The 18714-nt window shown below is 36.9% G+C and overlaps 1 protein-coding gene across 3 annotated transcripts in view; it reads left to right on the plus strand.

Annotated features, from left to right (window-relative positions):
* Positions 1 to 1341: 1341 nt before the first annotated feature.
* USP47 (ubiquitin specific peptidase 47) overlaps positions 1342 to 18714 on the plus strand; it is a 113505-nt gene continuing 96132 nt past the window's right edge. The window contains exon 1 of one of the 3 annotated variants that reach the window (XM_045557528.1): positions 1342 to 2113. In XM_045557528.1, the coding sequence (XP_045413484.1) occupies positions 2075 to 2113 (39 nt within the window). In that variant the 5' untranslated portion in view covers positions 1342 to 2074. The remainder of the gene's footprint in view (positions 2114 to 18714) is intronic. The other 2 variants (XM_045557527.1, XM_045557526.1) reach the window with 2 other exon arrangements.

The following is an 18714-nucleotide window of genomic DNA, read 5'->3' on the forward strand; positions in this document are numbered from 1 at the left end:
TCTGTGAATTTAAAACTGCTCTAAAAAAATACAGTTTAATCACAATTTCTTCTCTTTTACTATTTATAGTCTGCACTGTTAATAATAAAAATAAAGTTTATTAAATTTTTAAAAAAACATTTAGAAAATGAAAAACTGACAGTACATAAATATTAACCAAATAAAGACTTTATTTGGATTTCCCCCGTTTTTTTCATTAATATCCTCTTCCTGTTCCAGGAGCCAATTCAGGGTACCATACCGCATTTAGTTGTCAAATGTCCTCCGTCTCCTCGTGGTCTGTGACAGTGTCCTCAGTCTTTCATTGCTTTTCATGATCTTAACAGTCTTGAGGAATACTTTCCAGATATCCTGTAGAATGTCCTTCAATATGGGTTTGTGTGATTTTTTTCATGTTTTGACTGAGGTTATACTATGAACATTTTAGCATGAAAAGAAAAGGGAAATATTCCCAAGACATTACAAGAAAAAATTGGTACTTGCATTAGGAAGAGCAAAGATGTATTTCTTCCTCTAGAATCTACATCTTTGAGTGTTACCCTTGTTTCAACTTGTAACAGCCATTAAAACCAGGTACAGAAATAACCTGAAAGTTGAATCAGACCTTTAATAACTATTTCACAATGTATTAAAGACTTTTTTTTTGAAACAAATGAAACCTAGTCAATCATAATGAGTTCACTAAATATTCTTAGTGGGAGTAACAAAGATTTTTATACTACTAATATGAAAAATAACTCAGTTATGTTAAATGTCATCTTTATCTTATCCTTTTTACATTTTACAAATGTTTTATCATTCTGCACACAGCAGGACATGTACAAAACTTATATAAGTATATGGGTACTTTTTTTTTTTGCTAAGAGGAGACGTTCAATCAAAAAAGTTCGGAGAACACAGGTACAGGTAGTTTTGCAGTGGGAGTTAGGAACATGGCAGGATTATATTATCTCAGCATGCTGTTAATATCATTGTATCCACAAAAGTCTTCAGGAAGGACGCCCTGCTGAGTCTTCATAACAGAAGGAGTAGGATTTGGAAAAACAACTGTTGCAAAATTTGTTTAGTATAACACATAGCAGAATGCTTACTCTCAAAGGAGATTAAAGTTCTCTAAAAAACATTTTTAAAGATCATAGTTTGAAGCATACTGCAGCCCAGTTCCCGGAGGCTACCTCAGTCACAGACTTGCTCGGTTGGAGAAGGAAGTTCCCTGGAAGGGGGAAGGGGAGCACCTCTCCAACGTAGTTGGGGTTGAGGGGGGTCGGTGATGAGACCAATTCACTGAGGTCAGGGGTGTTGCTTCCTCTACGGCCGAGGCCTTGATAAGGAGGGTGGGGAAGGGGAAAAAAACGATAGGGAGTGAAAGGGGGCAAATATAACGGTGTCCATTCTGACTGAAAGGGCCGGAGCTGTGCCTGAGGGTGGAGGCCGGGCGGTAGCCCCTTCACGACCAGAACAAGGCCAGGGGTGTTGAAGAGGGGGTGACGTGCAAGCACTTTGATAACGGGAAGCGAGAAGAGTATGAGTGGTATCGCCAGAACAGGCGCTTTCGGCTTGAGTCTTTCTCTGCTGCGCGGGGAGTCGGAAGAGCCCGAGAAGGCATGGAGGACGCTGGGCCAGGTCCTGTCCCCGCCGGTAGAGGGAGTCCCGAGATAAAAGGTCCAGCTTTCCTCTAAGGAAAAGCGTTTGCATGGCCGCTTTATCAATTCTGCACATACAGGGCTAAGAGCTGAGTGATTAGAAGCGAGCTACAACTGCCTGGGCACCTCGGGCGCCCGGCGTCGGGCTCGGAGCCCGAGCGACCGAATTCTCGCGAGAGCGGCCGCCGCCATTTTTCCATTGATTGCGGCGGGCTGGGGGAGGGGCCGACGACGAAGGCGGCGGCGGCGGCAGAGTCCTGGGTCGGTGTCTGCGCGCTGGTGTCTGAGGCCCAGGCTGAGGCCTCCGCGGTTGCTGTAACGCAGGCGGCGGAAAGGATGACTGCCGCTGCTATCCTCTCCTGAGGTAGAGAGCCGCCGCCACCCTCCACCCTCCCCCGGCAGGGCGGAGAGGAGCGGCCGGAGTCTGAGCTATGGTGCCCGGCGAGGAGAACCAAGTGGTCCCGAAAGAGGTGAGGGGCCGGCGGCGGAGGCTAGGCCCGAGGCCTACGGCCGCTCGAGGCAGCGCAGGCCCGGGCCAGGGGTCGGCTGCGGGCCCGGCGTGGGTGCGGGCTCGGGGGGGAAGGAGGTGTGTGATGATGGGGGCCGGGGGGTGGGCGGTATGGTGGGTGCGGCGAGCAGTTGGGAGACCCACTGGGGTCAGGGGGCCAGGGAGCAGAGACCTCCCCCCTCGGGTGCGTGGGGCTGGACGAATAAAGGGGCGGACGGGAAGGAATCGGGTCCTGCTTTGGGGGAGAAGGTGGGCTTTGAAGTACTAATTTAACATGTCGAGCCGAGAGAGAAAGAGAAGGAGAGAGATCATTTCAGAGAAAACATTCTGGAACGGTTGCCGATGGACACGGCAGGGTGACGGTGCTTCTTCTGGTTTTGACAGTGGCAGTGTGTAGCTTTCAGGGCTTGTGAAATCTACACCCAAGCGTGATCTGTGGGAGGACAGAGTTAACTGTTACGACTTTTTTCAACTCATGTTACTTGGTAGTACTATTTGGCCTGCCTAAATGGGGCCTACCAAAGATCGTCGAAAAGTAGTAAATGGGACTTTCATGTAAAGGAAGGAGATAGGGGAACATTACCATATGGAGAGCTGAACTGTTTTCTTGAGGTTGGATTGTGTATGCCAATTTGAGTGACTTCTTGAATTCTTAAAAGCAAGTGATATGAGAAGCCTTGAGTTTTTGGCTTCTCTTGAATAGTAGTAGAAGATTAAGAGTAGAATACACCACTGGCCGGTGAATTTCAATATATTAATAGTACCTCTGTTGGCTTTATAAATATCTTCAGCATATTCAAACGTGTATTTTTAACTGAGTGATCATCAGGCTAATGCTTTGGCTTTTATTTCTAATGTACGTTGAATAGAGGCAACTGTTGGATTGAAATCAGCCATGTAGAATCTTGGTATTTATGAGTGATCATTACAAATTCTTAATTTTTCTTTGCTTTTTTAGTTGTTTTGTAGCAATTCTTTGCTGCTTAAGCAAGCGCTGACACTATGCAAAAGTGATATTATTGGAGTTATATACCTATATGATGCAAATATTTTCCCACCTTTGTTAGATGGACAGTGATAGTTGTTTTGCAAGGACAGGTTTTTAAAGAGGCAGTATTTTTATATGTCAGTATTTACTCATCAAGCATCAACTGTGTGCAAAGCAGATAAACAGATGGATTAATCAGAATTCTTGCCTTGGGAACTTTTTAAGCTACTAAGAAAGGGAACACTAGTATTTGTTGAGCTCCAATTAGGGGCATGGTACTTTACCACATAAGTAATTCTTATGCAAGGAAGGAAGTGATAGGTGCTCTAAGAAAGGTATAAACATGTATTTCCTTTTAGAGCTACTTATTGCTGGTTTTCATTCTTATTAAAAGCAAAGTTAATCCTTTCTTAATTTTTTGGCCATTAGAAAATAATACATAGGTGGAACTCTACTTTAAGAAAACCCAACATTAGATTTATTTCCTTAATAATTTGATTTATAGAAAATATGATATAGATACACAGCTTTGCAGAAACCTGTTTTGTAAAAGCTGATACTGCTGTGCTGCTTTTATCTTTTGGAAGTTTAAAGATTAAATGCCTCTTTAAGACTAACTCCCTTACCTAAGGTTTCAAGCTCATCAAAACTTTTTTTTTTCTATTTTTTCTGGACCACATCCCCTTATTTTTTATTCATAGTCTCATCTTTGGTCTTATTTTTCCCTGATTCCTTTCATGATTCCTCGAAGCATGCATAGTACACTCAAATCTTAAGACTGTCACTTAAGGTCCTTGCCCTTTTTAGCTAGCCAATTTGTTGTTTCTGCTTTCATGGCCATATTCATTCTTCGTCCAAGTGGTTCCCTCCACTTCCATATTTGCCTCTGGATTACTGGAAACTGTTCCTGAAGGTTACCAGTGATCTTTTAAATGACCAAATTCATTGGCTTTTTTTTTTTTTCTTGCCTCTCCTCCTCTGAATCTTCTGTAGCATTTGATACTTTAAAAAAAAATCCTTGATTTTAGTAATAGTGGTCATTTTCCTACCTGTTAGTCCTATCTGCCCCCTTGTTTAGTCAAGGCCTTTCTCTTTTGTGTTCTTAATTAGCACTTCTGTTTGATCTTTGAAGTCCCCTGACTGATCCTTTTAAATGACACAGTGCTGAAGCTGAGAGAGCTGCATAGTGATCATCTAGTAAGTTAACCTTCACTTTACAGATGAAAGAATTAGGGCCAGAGGATTGTAAGTGACTGACTTATTCGTGGTCAAATAATGCATAAATGGCAGAGCTAGGACTAGAACTCACATTCCCTGCTACTTTTCCCTTGATTATACTCTATTTTACAGATCCCTCCATGTAACTTAGAGACTCTGTAAGAATAGTTGTAACTCTCTAAGTACATGTACTGTGTGAAAATAAATTATGAAAGTAAAAAATTTCTCGTGTCTGTTCTATTGGCTTATTATCTACATTCTAGAGGTTTTTTTGAGGACCCATGTATGGGGAACCTCTGACCCCTCCTAGATTTAGATCTTTAGGTATGTGTATATGTGGGTGGATGTGTGGGTGTGTATAGTTGTTCAGTGAATAATATGTTATTCTGGTCCCTGAAACTCAAGGACAGAGGTACCTTTGAGGACTGCTGGAGAAGGCAGTTTAGTGTAGGACAGGGATTGGCAAACCATAGCCCATGAGCCAAATCCAGCTCATATAGCCCATTTTTGTATGGCCCACGAGTTAATGATTTTTACATCTTCAAATCGTTGAAGAAAAAATCAAAAGAATAATAATATTTTGTGACCCATGAAAATATATGAAATTCAAATTTCAGTACTGGAACAGATGTACCATTTATTTACTATTTTCAATGGCTACAGCAGCAGAGTTGAGTACTTAGTTGCTACAGAGACCGTATGCAGGATAAATTTGAAACAACTTAGCTTGGTATTCAAGGCCCAGTACAGTTGATTCTGACCACAACCTGTCCTACCAGCTTATCTCTTCTTCCATGAAACAAGTTTTTAATGTAGCCAAACAGGTTTCTGTCTAACTTGCTTTTCACTTATATTTGTGCTGTCCCTTTTTCTTACTTCTCTCAACCTTCATATTTTTTTCGTAAGTACCTCATATCTCATTTGTTGTAAAAAGCCTTTTTTGACCATTTTAACCTTAGGAGTTTCTCCCTCTTAGAAGACCTTTATATATGAATAGAATTCATTTGACAATTAATACATAGTGCTTTGCAACATGTGTTATGGTCTCAAACAGTAATACATATTTTGTATATTATTTGTTGTATATTTCTTGACAGCAGAGATTTTTGTGTGTGCATTGTCTCTCTCTTTGCTTTTTGTTTTTATGTATATTATATTATAGGTCTAGGACAGTGTTCTTCCAGAGCAGATATGCAGTAAATATTCGTTGATGTGGTCACAGTGTAAGCAAACTTAGAATTCCAACCGATTATCCTGTGCTTGGCAGGTTTTCCACAGCATCTTTAACAAGCTATTTTCCAACTTTTGCCTTAATACATACCTTCATGACTAATCTCTCATAATATCTTTCTCTTAGAAGAGATCTGTTATTTTAAGTTTTTGAGTTGAGAGAAGTCTAGATCTCTGTAGCTTTGGTACTTGCCTCTGTCTGGACAATACAGAAAGCATGGGGAGCAGGAGGGCTAACCCTTTCTGTTCTGAGTCTGAGCATCCTCAGTTCTTTAACCCTTTCTCACTTGCTCTCTTTTGGACATAATCCAGAGTTTTTATTATTCCTCCTAAATTGTACCCAGAAAGAGCAAAGAGAGTGTGATTATGTTCATTGTGGTGGACAACAAAGCTTTTTGCCTCACTGTTTCACTCTGCTATATGTCTTTGAATTGTGGTGTATTGATTCTGGCTTTGAGACCTCTTGCTTTTAATATCATCTCAGTTTTAATTATTATTTGGTTGTTTTATTATTCTGTTTCCTTATAAGGATTTGTGACATTAACATTTATTGAGTACTGTACTCTGCCATGTAGGGAAAACTTAGAATAGAAAAAATTCATTCTTCTCTCAAGTATCCAATAAAATAATTAAGGATAGGTCTTTATTTACTGATGCTTTTAAAATAATACTTTACACTGCACTATTTAAAATGGTGTCCATGGAGTATATAAATATAGAAAAGGTAGAAAAAGTAAAAGAAAGAGAATAGAAATATAAATTTCTATGTAGCAGTGGATTTTTTTCCTCCTCTCTTTTACATGCAATAACTATTACTTCCATCTGGTTTTGGCATCTAATAATAATGATGATAGTAATAACCAGTATTTATTGAGCACTTGTTTATATGCCAGATACTGTTGTACGTACTTTGTATGTATTAACTCATTGGAGCTTCACAATAACCTCACAACTACATAAGGGACATTGCTATTGAGAGATCCCCAAACTATAAACAACTTGTTTTTCACTTCTGTTGTCTGATTTCTTATAAAATCCATTCATCAATATCTACTGTGGAATACATCAAATGAATATTCTTTTAATTTTATTTCTCCTAATTGGATTACTTGAGGAAATGTGCTGCGATGATCATTCTTATTTTTGATGATTCTTTTAAAATGAGCCTTTTTCTTAAATTTGAGGTGTTGATTCTTCTTTACCAGTAAAAGGCAAGTTTGTTACATAACACCCATCAGTGTTTTAAATAAATTGAAGTGTTTAATAAAAATATTTTAAATATCATTGGAAATGCATATTTAATAAGGTAAAAACTGAATGCAGAGTTGTATATGATTCCAATTTTGTCAAGGAAAAATGGATAATTTAGGGTTGTATGCATTGAAAGATCAGAAAAACTATACTAAAATATTAACAGATTGCTAGTTCTGGATATTTGGATTATTGGGGTATATCTAGATTTTCTCATTTCAAAAATGAGAATATACATTATTAAAAAAAATTGAGATTCTATGTAGTTTTTGAGGTAGTTATTTGCACTGTGTTTTTTTTTATGCTAATAGCTTTTATTTCCCACCTCTTGCTATGTATACTTGCCTTGAGTAATCTGATCGCTTGTATGGCTTCAGCCTTTGATTGTGATTTACACTTTTGTGTCTCCAGCCCTGACCTCTCTTCTAGATTCACATTTCCATCTGCGTACTGGATATCTATACTTGGTTGTACTCTAGAACCCACAAATTAAATATAGGTAATATCAAGTTTATTTCTCTTCTTTCCTCACAACCTAATTCTTTGTGTTCTCCTGTTTCAGTTAGTATTGTCACCATCTGTTTATTTGCTTAACTTAGACCAGTTTTTTGACTCCCCATTTTTCCTTTTTCTCACTTATAAAATATCTCTGTACCCTTACCATGTCTCTGCCTCTACCTAATTACAGTATTTTCTCACTCAAATGTAGCTGTTCTAAATGGTCACTCTGCTTCCAGGCTCTTTCCCCATAGCTGCCAGAGTTACTTTCTAAAACAGATGAGTTGTGTTCCTTTTCCTTGGGGTAATAAAAAAAAAAATAAAACAGATGAGAATATGATTGACCTGCTTTTACATTTATAATTATTATCCTCTGATTGCAAATTCAATAATAGGTACTAATAAATACTATGCGCCAGATACTATGCTTACCAATTTACATACATTGTCTCAATCCATGTAACAGCCCTTTAAGGCAGCTATTCGTCTTCATTATCCATTTTACAGAGGAAGAAACTAAGGCTTAAAGAGGTTAAGTAGCTTGCTCAAAGTTATATAGCTGTTTGATTCTAAATCAAGGTGGCCTTAACCAGTAGGAAAGTCCTTGATAATTTGGACTCAATTGATTTTTTTAAATTTAATTTTTATCAAAGTTATACATGCACATATTTGTAAGAGTTAAGTATCTCTGCAGAACTGCAGGTATGTACCACTTAATGATGGAGATATGTTCTGAGAAATGCTACATTAGATTCGTTGTGTGAACATCATGGAGTGAACTTACACAAACCTAGGTTATATGGTATAGTCAGTCTGTTGCTCCTAGGCCACGAACCTGTACAGTATGTTACTATACAGGATACTGTAAGCAATTGTAACACAATAGTGAGTATTTGTATATCTAAACATATGTAAACATAGAGAAGGCACAGTCAAAATATGGTATTATAATCTTATGGGACCACCATCATATATGTGTCCATTTTTGACCAAAACATAGTTATGTGGCCCATGATTGTATTTATAAAAACAGTAGTCCTCCAGAAATTTCTCCTGCCCCTCATTTCAGGGTCTCTAGAGGCAAACATTTGCAACTCATGTTTTTGATGGTTATCTCCATATTTCAGATTAGCATTTTTATAGTGCCCCTTCTTGATTTTTCAGTTTAAGGTATTATCTACTGACATCCCACAATGGAAGATGAGGTTTAACCACTATCCCCACCCACACGCAGATACACTTCTCAACCCTGTTCAATCTTTTCAATATTGTCATACTGTAAATTGTTTTGATATGTCAGTATTTCAAAGTGTATATATCACTGTGACTGTAAACTGTTCATAGCTGAGCCATGTAGTTTACTATGATTATTTTCCTTTCCTATACAACTTTTTGTTTTCCCTGAGTTAATAATTTTTTAAGAATTTGCTTTGCTTAGTTTTCTGTATACTTATTAATTTAGTCAAGTGGTTAATAACTGAGTTTTCTCCCACTTGACAATGTTTAGGGAGGGGAGGGGAGTGCAGGTGTGCTCTACTGACATCTAGTGGGTAGAAGCCAGGTGTGCTGCCAAACATCCTACCCTGCTCAGGACAGCCTCCCACAACAAAGAACGGTGTGGCCCACAGTGTCAATAGTGCTGATGTTGAGAAGCCCTGAGTTAGCCCAAACCCTCTCTCGAGTGTATAAATCTCCTCTTATGTTCACACCTCCCAGTTTTGACTTTGTGAGGGCCTTTTGACCTGCTGTGTTCCAAACTTGTTAAATCTAGAACTTCTGTGCAGCTGTTGTATTGGATTTGCTTTACTGTCATCTCAGTGATTCTTCTCAGTTCTATCTTGTATTGGAACCCCCTTTTCTGATGTCTTCCTCCTTCTTTGTTTGCTTTCTCATTTTGAAGGACCACTTTCAATAATTTTCTGCATGAGATATAATTTTTTCAAGACCTGAATGTCTGAAAATGTTGTTTCTCCCCTCTTGTTTTATAGGTAGTTTGGCTGGAAAGAGAATTCTATGTCAGAAATAATTTTTTTTAGAATTTTGAAGACGTTGCCCTACTGTCTTCTATTTTTCCATGTTGCTGTTGAGATCAGATGCCTAGAAGACTCTTTTCCATTATTTTGAATTTTTTTTTTTCTTTCTGGAAGCTTGGATAATCTTTGTCCCCAGAGTTCTGAAATTCTAATATTATGTAGATTGGTATAGGTCTGTTTTTCTCCTTTTTGCTAGGTTCAGGGTAGTCTTGTTCAATCTGGAATTTATCTCATTAATTCTGGAAATTTTTCTTAAACAGTTTTTTTTGTTTTCCTTTCTTTTATTTTTTCTGTTCTCTCTCTCTTGAATTCCTGTTGTTTAGCTGTTGGGCCTACTGACTGGTTTCTCTAATTTTCTTGTCTGTCTTCATCTATTTTCCATTTTTTTCTTTTTTTCTCTGCTTTCTGGGGGACATTTCTCAACTTTGTCTTCCAATTCTTCTAAAGTTTTATTTTTGATATGTATAATTTCCAAGCACTCTTTTTTTTCTGAAAAGATTTTTAAATAATATCCTGTGTTTTATGGATATAATGTTTTATCTCTTTTAGGAAATATTGGTAATTTTCTTCTCTGCATATTCTTTCTTTCATCCAAATTTCCTTTTTCTGTTTGTTTGCTTTGCACTTTTTCTTTTATATTGGCTGCTTTCCTTAGATACCTGATGATCCTTGAAAGTCTGTGCTTATGCAAGAGAGAAGCCTTAAAAAGCTGCATGGAAGCTCTGCCATTGGGTGATTGTGGTTTTCTCTATAGGGTACATCTGGATAATTTCCATACAGACACCCAGCATCTTAGTCCACTTGGGTTGCTATAGCAAAAACCATAAATTGGGTGGGTTATAAGCAACAAAAATTTATTTCATGTAGTTCTGGAGGCTGGGAAGTCCAAGATAAAGGTGTTGGGAGATTTGGTATCTGATGAAGGCCTGCTTCCTGGCTCATAGAGCAGCATCTTCTTGTTGTGTTCTGGAGGAAGAGGACAGGGCAGCTCTTTGGGAACTCTTTTATAAGGGCACTATCTCATTTACAAGGGCTCTGTCCTTATGATCCAAACCCCTTCCAAAGGCCCCACCTCCTAATATCATCATATTGGTGATTAAAGTTCAATATGTGAATTTTTAGGAAGTAGGGCGGCACAAACATTCAGACCTTAGCACCCAATGACACATCTTTTTTCTTGTGGTGGGTTGATTTTCCAGAAAATACTTGACCTTTTGCCAGAAGAGCACAGGCGTGGAGACTGAGTAGAAAAAGAGGTTATGGATCTCATCATTAAGTATGCAGATAAACTTACACTTAATTCTTTAGTTTTTGGTATGGCACCCTTCAAATTTAATTGAGTATGGTGTCCTCTAGTCCAGCTGTACCCTGTTATTTGCTCTTCAGAGATTGTTTAGTCTTTTGTCAGAAAGGGTTGAAGAGTAGAAGAGGTATCTGGAGGTTATTACTGCTTCTTAGATGTCTGTCATTCTCCTAGTTTGGACTCTGCCCTCACTCCCAGAGTATCAGAAACTGCCAGTTCCTGAGCCTCTTGGTTTTTTTTTTTTCTTTTTTTAAATTTATTTATAGAAGATTTGCAGAAAGAATACAAAGTTCCCACACACCCTTCACCCAGCTTCTCCTTAGCTTAACATCTTATATAACCATAGAATAATTATCAAAAGTAAGAAATTAACCTTAGTATAACACTAACTACACTACAGAATTTATTCAGGTTTTAGCAGTCTTTCCACTAATGTCATTTTTTGTCCCAAGAACCAAATTCAGGATCCCACATTGTATTTAGTTGTCATGTCTCGTTAGTATCCTTTTATCTGTGATGATTTTTCTTTTCCTCCCTTTTCATGACCCTGACACTTTTGAAGAGTGCTGGTCAGTTATTTTGTGGAGTAGCCGTCAATTTGATTTTTTTTTTTTGATGTTTTCTTGTGAATAAATTGAGGTTATGAATTAAAGAAAGAGAAGGCTGTCAGATGAGATGTGTTCTTCTCAGTGCAGCCCCATGGAGGGGGCTGGGGGACATGATGTTGAAATGTACTACTGTTGATGTTAACCTTGATCATTTGGTTAAGGTGGTGTCTGCTAGGTTTCTCCACTGTAAAGTTAATATTTTCCCATTTAATTATTACTTAATACTTTGAGACCATGCAAATATCCTATTTCTTCTTAAATTTCTGCCCACTAATGTTATCATCTATCTTTGGATCTTGTCTGCAGCAGTTTATTACTGTGGCATAGTAATAGTGATTTTCTATTTCTCTCATTATTTCTACATTTATTAATTGGAATTCTTCTATGAGGAGGAGTTGTCTCTTCTCACCCATTCATTTACTTAATTATTTATATCACTGTGGACTTATGGATATTTATTCTTTGGATTGTAACCCAATATTATTGTTATTTATTTTGTTACTCAAACTATTCTAATTTTGGCCAGTGGGTGCTCTTTCTGGTTGGCTTCTGTACTCATCCTTGGTTTTTGAGCACTTCTCTACTTTCTGGCACCACATAATGCTCCAGCCCATCTAATATTTTTCCTCCCCCTTCCCTGGAATTAACCACTTCTCCAAGGAGTTTAGAGGTCTTTTGTTGTACTAAATGTAAATGTGATATAAACCAGGTGTCTTTGACTTTCCTCTAGGTTAATGTGGGATTCAGCCTTCTCAGGTGTGTTTCTGTTATTTATAGGTGTAAGGCTGGTGGCAGGCACCCCTCCCTTCCCTAATGAAAAAAGAAGAAGCCCTTCCTATTCCTCAATACCCGCCCTAAAGCGGAAACAAAGAAATATTCCTCACTCTTCCTGCCAAAACCTTCCTTCTGGAGAAACTCCCATCCCCCAGCCCTAAAAAAGTATATAAGCCCACCCTGCACGGCGTGGCTTCTCTGGTTCCACTCGTGGGACCATGAGACTCACCCGGGCCCCTCTCTTGGGATCCGTTACCCGCACTCGAGAACACCCCAATAAAGTCTCTTTACTTATCCCTTCAACTCTGCTCGTCTTTCTTTCTCTGGCGCCGGCCACTCCAAAAAACCTTACATTTGGTCCCGAAACCCAAGAGGGTGCTTTGACTTTCAGCTGCGCCGCCCCTCCCGTGGACTCCGGTCTTAAAACCTTACAATAGGTTTATAGTCTTTCAAAAATTTCTTTACTCTCTTGTTTTAGAAATATTTTGGGAGGCATCAGAGCTAAATGCTTATATTTAATCTATCCTTTTTAATCAGAAATTCCTAACTTAATGTTCTTGTCTCTTGCCCCAAGTCAGTTTTGTTTGAATCACATTCCACTACATTAGTTGCTATTGCCCAGATGTGGTATTAATATATATGTTCATGTGTCACTTCTGTGCCCTTGACCTGAGTGAATACTATGAAGTATTTCTTTCTGTCACCTAGTTTTTAGAAGTTTTAAAGGGGCAAACTTTTACTTTACATGAAAACTAGTATTTAAGTAATTAAGATTCCTGCCTCTTTTTTATTTTTCCTTTTTTGGATTAGTCACATAAATTTTTTGAGTCTTAGTGCTCAGGTACTATAAATTTTTGCCAAACTGAAGGGAAAGGGATTTGTACATTTCCAGAGTAATAGAATACCATGGTAGCCCAAGTTGGAAAGAAAAGGGTACATCAAAAATAAGGGTTGCAAAAAACATAGCATTAAATGCATACTTAAAAACCTACTGTAAATTTAAGTTTTAAAAAACACCCACTTTTAAAATAAATTCATTGGTATTATAAGGACCTTTTTCAGTTAAGGCAGCATGTTCAGGTATCATGATATGTAGAGGCATATTCTTTTATGAAGTTTTTTACACAGATTTTAAAATGTTCTATCTGGGTATTGCTGGCTTAAAAATCTAATGTCTAGACTTTCTTCATTATAAAAAAAAGTCTAGCAAAATTATTGTGATTGGCCGTGATGGCAAATGATTGACAAAAAGCTTGTGATCTTTCACATCCAAATTTTTAAAGAATATGTTTTTTTTCCTGAGCCTAGTTTTCTACTGGTATAGTGTAAGAATGGATAGATATAGGTATAGTGTGTGTAAAGAGATGTCTTTTGGCTGCCCTACTGCATACTTTGCCTACTTCCGTTTAGTTTGTCTCTAGATGGGGGAGCAATAATAATTGCCCTATTCTTTCATTCAGTGGAACTAAACTGAACCATAAAATAGCCATATCCATAAAATAGCCATGGATATGAACATTTTCATTTATGCAAAACTGTTGATATAATCCACTATTGAGAGATTACAGTTTTTATCAAAATTACTGAGATATACGTCTCCAATTTTGATGTTCTTTAAAACATGCTCTTAAAATACTATGCAACCAGCAAAATCCAGCCTCTCTTCCTACATGAAAATTTTCCTCTCTTAACCTGATTGCATTTTCTTAACCTGAAATTCTATAGCACTGTCTTTTGGAATTTGAAAAATTCTGTGTCTTTATTATAAGTTGTTATTTGTGTTAATGCTTTTATTAGATTGGAAGTTCCTCAAAGTCAGGACACCACAGCCAGAGTCCCTGGGTTCAAATACCAGCTGTGACCTTGGACAAGTTACTTAACCTTTCAGTACCTTAGTTAAATAAGGATAATTGTAACTACTTCCTAGCATTGTTGGGAAGATTAAGTGAGTTAATACATGTAATGTGTCTTGCATATAATAAGCACTCCATAGATGTTAGCTGTTACTACCTTCTGCTGCTACCTTCATGACTGTTAATACCTTCATTGTTACATTGTCTTTACAGGCCAGCACAGCGTGCTGCACATTGTTGTCCAATAAATATTTGTTGAGTAAATGTGGGTAGTTAGCTATGCTCCCCGCAAAAGTTCAGGTCACTCAGACAGGGGTTGTCACAAAGGATGAAAAAATAGTAGGAAACAGAAATAAAAATAATACACAGAGCCAAAGATATAGTTTATAAAGTAAAGATTTATGAAGATAGATAAAGCAGGGTGCCTGGAAGGTTACATCTCTTCCCGCGGAAATGCAATCAAGACTGAAGTTTTACACAGATACTTATAGCACTGGTACAGGTTTTCGGTTGCCAAGGATAATGGGATTTACATAATAATAGGTAGTTTGGTTTAGGGTCAAAGTCTTCTAAAAGGCTACTACAGATCCTTCAAGTAACTCTATCTAGGTGAACAATGAGCTATAAAATCTTCTTAAGGCAAACTTCTAAGTTTTATGATAAGGCTGTTACTTTAGCAAAAACAGAGACATTGTAGCTCTGGTTATTGTGTATTAGAACATAGATTTTAGAAGTCAAGTGTGAGCTGTCCCTTATGCTATTTACTTTAACTGCATGGTTCCGTCTGGGCCCAGCTCGGGCAGCATATATTATGATCAGCTCCCATCTCCTGTGGCCTGTCTTGACCTGCTTTGTCTTTCAAAACAGGTGAGAGCCATAGGCCCCCAGCGTCACCTTGGAAAGCAGCTGCTACTGACCATTGAGATGCCCTTCTGAGGCAGAGGCAGCTTTTGATATGCGAACTAACATGTTTACATTTTCCTTTAGGGCAAAGCCTTGCAAGACTTCTGAAATCATATCTGTCTCTAAAAATATATGGGACATTTTTATAAATCAGTATTTCTTAGGCTCAACAAGTAAATGAACACAAAGTCATATTTTAGTTATGCTAGTTGTTTGAAGTTACAGTTCTGATTACAACCTGTCAGCTACATATCTTAATGTCTATAGCACTGATCTTAAATAATTGTGAGATAGGACAGGTTCTCTTATGTGGTCAATTAAGACCTATTGTTATTGCTTTAATTGAGAATTGGAAGATGTAACAAAGTGCAAGTATTAAGAGAAATTTTGAGTTGTTTAAGCCAATAAAGTCCTGAGAAAAATTCATTTAATATGTATATGTAGTTGTCAAAATAACTTACTAGATTAACAGATTACTTGTTTGTAAGGATTTAGTGTGAAATGTTATTTTAAAGCAGGATCCATGTTAAGACGAATTTGTTTCTGAGAGAATTTTATGTGTTTGATAATTCTGATTTTCATGTGGATGGAAAAGACTTTCTTTCCCTTTCATTTGTATTACTGATTGTGCTTTAGATTTGATACTGTGTAGTTGACTGCTATAATATGCATATGTTAAACACATATAGTGGCATTCCAGTAGAGAAAAATTAAGTAAGGGCTGTTAAGTGACATTAAGAAAAAATGTCTAGAATTTAAATCTTTCTATATACAGTGAATCCAGTACCTTTGGTAAGATTGTAGATTTTAATTTAGGAAAACCATGAATCTCTCATTTATGACTTCAGTGAAATTTTCTAGGATAACCAAAACATTGTAGTTTGATTATAAATACTTTTCTTATTTCAAATGATACCTATTTTTATTTAATCATCAGTATACTTTAATTTTTCTTAGTGTAGGTTTCCAAGGCTCCTGATTCTGTAGAATTCATTTGGTTAAGCATTGAGTTAGTAGTTGTCAAGAACCAGAGTCTCAAAGATGAACTTAGTTTTAGATGCCAGTCTAGTCTAATGGAAGAGACAGACATGTGACTAGACAAATGTATATTATGAAAATAAAATGGGACCGTGGAGGAGGGCATAGCCAGCTTTATCTCTGGGATTCTGTGAGAATGTAACATTTGAACTAGGTTACAAAGGATGACTTGATTATGTAGAGAAGGAGGGAAGAGCTTTCAGTTAGAAGGAATAGCATTTAAAACATGGAAGTTTGTAATGCATTTTAGACAGTGGAAAAAAATTTAGTGTAGATGCATGGAGTGCCTGGGGTTGAATAAGAGAAGATAATTCTGACAGGTTGTGTCTAAAAATTCTGAAGGCTTTGTGTGCCTAGAAAAAGTTTAGATTTTTATTTTATAGACATTAGGGGGCAAGAAATATATATATTTTTTTGTACAAAAAAACTTAACAGATTTGTTGATAGTTGTTAAAAAGTGCAATTGCTGAAACTGTTCACGGAAACATTTTTTACTTGCGTGAGTGTCTTATGTCTCCCAAATTAATATTAAAAATTTACATACCAATGAAAGTGGGGGAAAACTTGCTAATGCTTTATTCTGTCACCTGTTTTTTCATTTACCACCATATAATTAAGTACTTTTTTGTTTTTAAGAATGAAATGTTTTCCATCATACTGCATCTTAGCACATTTTCTATGTTATCAATCATTTTGGCATGATGTCCTTTGGTATAATCGTTACATGTTTGGTATGGATAACACAAGTTGGTGTCTTCAAATTGGCTAACCAGATAGGTCTCACTTGCCTCTAGAAAAGTGTCATGAGCTGGACTCTGGGAGTATAGATCTGTTTTGAAGTTCTGAGCAATTTCTCACACTTGATGCTAGAAGGGAAGTTTGCAAGTGAGAAGTTCAGTGTACTTCTGATTTTCACTGAGAGCCACAGTACAAGGCTTGTAATGATGTGGTTTCTTAACCTTTCTAGTATACAACACATTCTTGTGAGTGGCTTTTGTAGCTCGTTGCTTCCGAAGTGCTTTACCACTGGCCTATTTGTGAACGTTTGGCTTGGTAGGAGCTGTAGGGAACTTACCCCTTCCCCTGCTTTTTGGCTGAAATTCAGCAAGCTAGAGGTGGCATTGTGCCTCTGATGGTGGCAGTAGCAGCACAGGAACTGAGAACACCACAAAGAATGTTTATAATTTAGGGATTAATAAAATCTTCCTAGGAATATCCCCAATACTCCAAATAATATTTATTTAATAAAAATAAAATAATTTTTAATCAAAAAGAGCTCTGTATTACAACCCCAGTTCCAAGTTGCATTAAAAATTAGAGTTTTTATATGACTTATCTCCTATAAAAGATAACATATTGGTTTGATAAATATAAACAAGCTATCAATGAATTTATGTATATTTCCTCCATTTTATAAAGTGTCTACCCTTTTATGTGTTTAGGTATTTTAATTTTATTGTCTTTAATTTAAGTTTATACCAGGTTGTGTAATTTATTCTTTTATATCTATTTATAGTACTTTGTGATAATGAAAGGAAAATGGTGAAAAAATTGATATGTAATAACCATGCCACTTATTAAAAGACATCCTGAGAAATATTATTGTTTTAATTTTGACATTTTAAATTCACATGTCTTGAACCATTTTTTACCATTACATTATTTACCATTAACATAACATAAATGTGATTTTAAGAGTTCTAAGAAAAATAGACATGACACAAAAGTGTTTCTATAATTGAGTATTATGGTTTAAACACTGGAAGGGAGACTGTAGTTAGGTGTTACAGCACCTTCATTTTCTAGGTAAGAAAAACTATAAAGGCCATAAAATCTCAATGAGTTACTTAGGGTCAGTGGAAGAACTTGAATGAGACCATTTTTTAAAAGTCAGGTTTACTGAGATATAATTTACATAGAGTAAAAGTAACCCTTTAAGGCATACAGTTTTACAAATTTTAACACACTTATACAGTTGTATGACCACCACCATAATCCAGATGTAGAATATTTCCATCACCTCAAAAAAGTTCTCTCATGTCTTTTGTAGTCAACCCCCTTTCCCAACCCAGGCTCTGGCAGCCACTGATCGATCTGTTTTCTGTCCTCATATTTTCCCTTTTCCAGGATATCATGTAAAAGGAATCATATGGTATGTAGCAGTTTGAGTTGGACTTCTTTTACCTAGCATAAAGCACTTGAGATTCATCTAAGTTGTTTCTGTCTGCAGTCTGTCCCTTTTTATTGCTGAATGCCACAATTTGTTTACCCATTCACCAGCTGATGGACATTTGGATTGTTTCTACTATTTGGTGATTCTGGATAAAACTACTATAAATATTTGTGTACAAGTATTTGGGTGGACATATGTCTTTATATGATAAGTGTATGTTTAACTTTGTAAGAAACTGCCAAACTCATTTGTGAAATGGCTGTACTGTTTTGCATTTTAGTCAGCAATGTATAAGAATTCCATTGCTCTGTGTCTTTGTTGGTACTTGGCAATGTCAGTTTTTGGGTTTTTTTAAGTTTAGTTTTGTTTTTTAACCATAAGTGTGTGGTGGAATCTCCTTGGTTTAATTTGCATTTCCCTAATAACTAATGATATAGAGAGTCTTTTCATGTGCTTAAGACTCTGGTTTTTTATTAAGCTTAATCTAATATAGTTTACGCAAGTATTTTATGTTTAAGGTTTTGCCTAGGTACTGATAGGAGAGAGAGGAATAAGAAGAGAATCTCTTCTCCAGGAGTTTGTGATTTACATAAGGAAAACTGATAATGTTAAATGGTACTGGTTATACTTTTGGTAGGCTATTTGAGAAAGGGATTTGCATGATACCTGGTCTGGTAGAAAGGACAATGGTTT

The sequence above is a fragment of the Lemur catta genome, chromosome 7 (genome assembly GCF_020740605.2).
Source record: "Lemur catta isolate mLemCat1 chromosome 7, mLemCat1.pri, whole genome shotgun sequence".
Classification (NCBI taxonomy): domain Eukaryota; kingdom Metazoa; phylum Chordata; class Mammalia; order Primates; family Lemuridae; genus Lemur; species Lemur catta.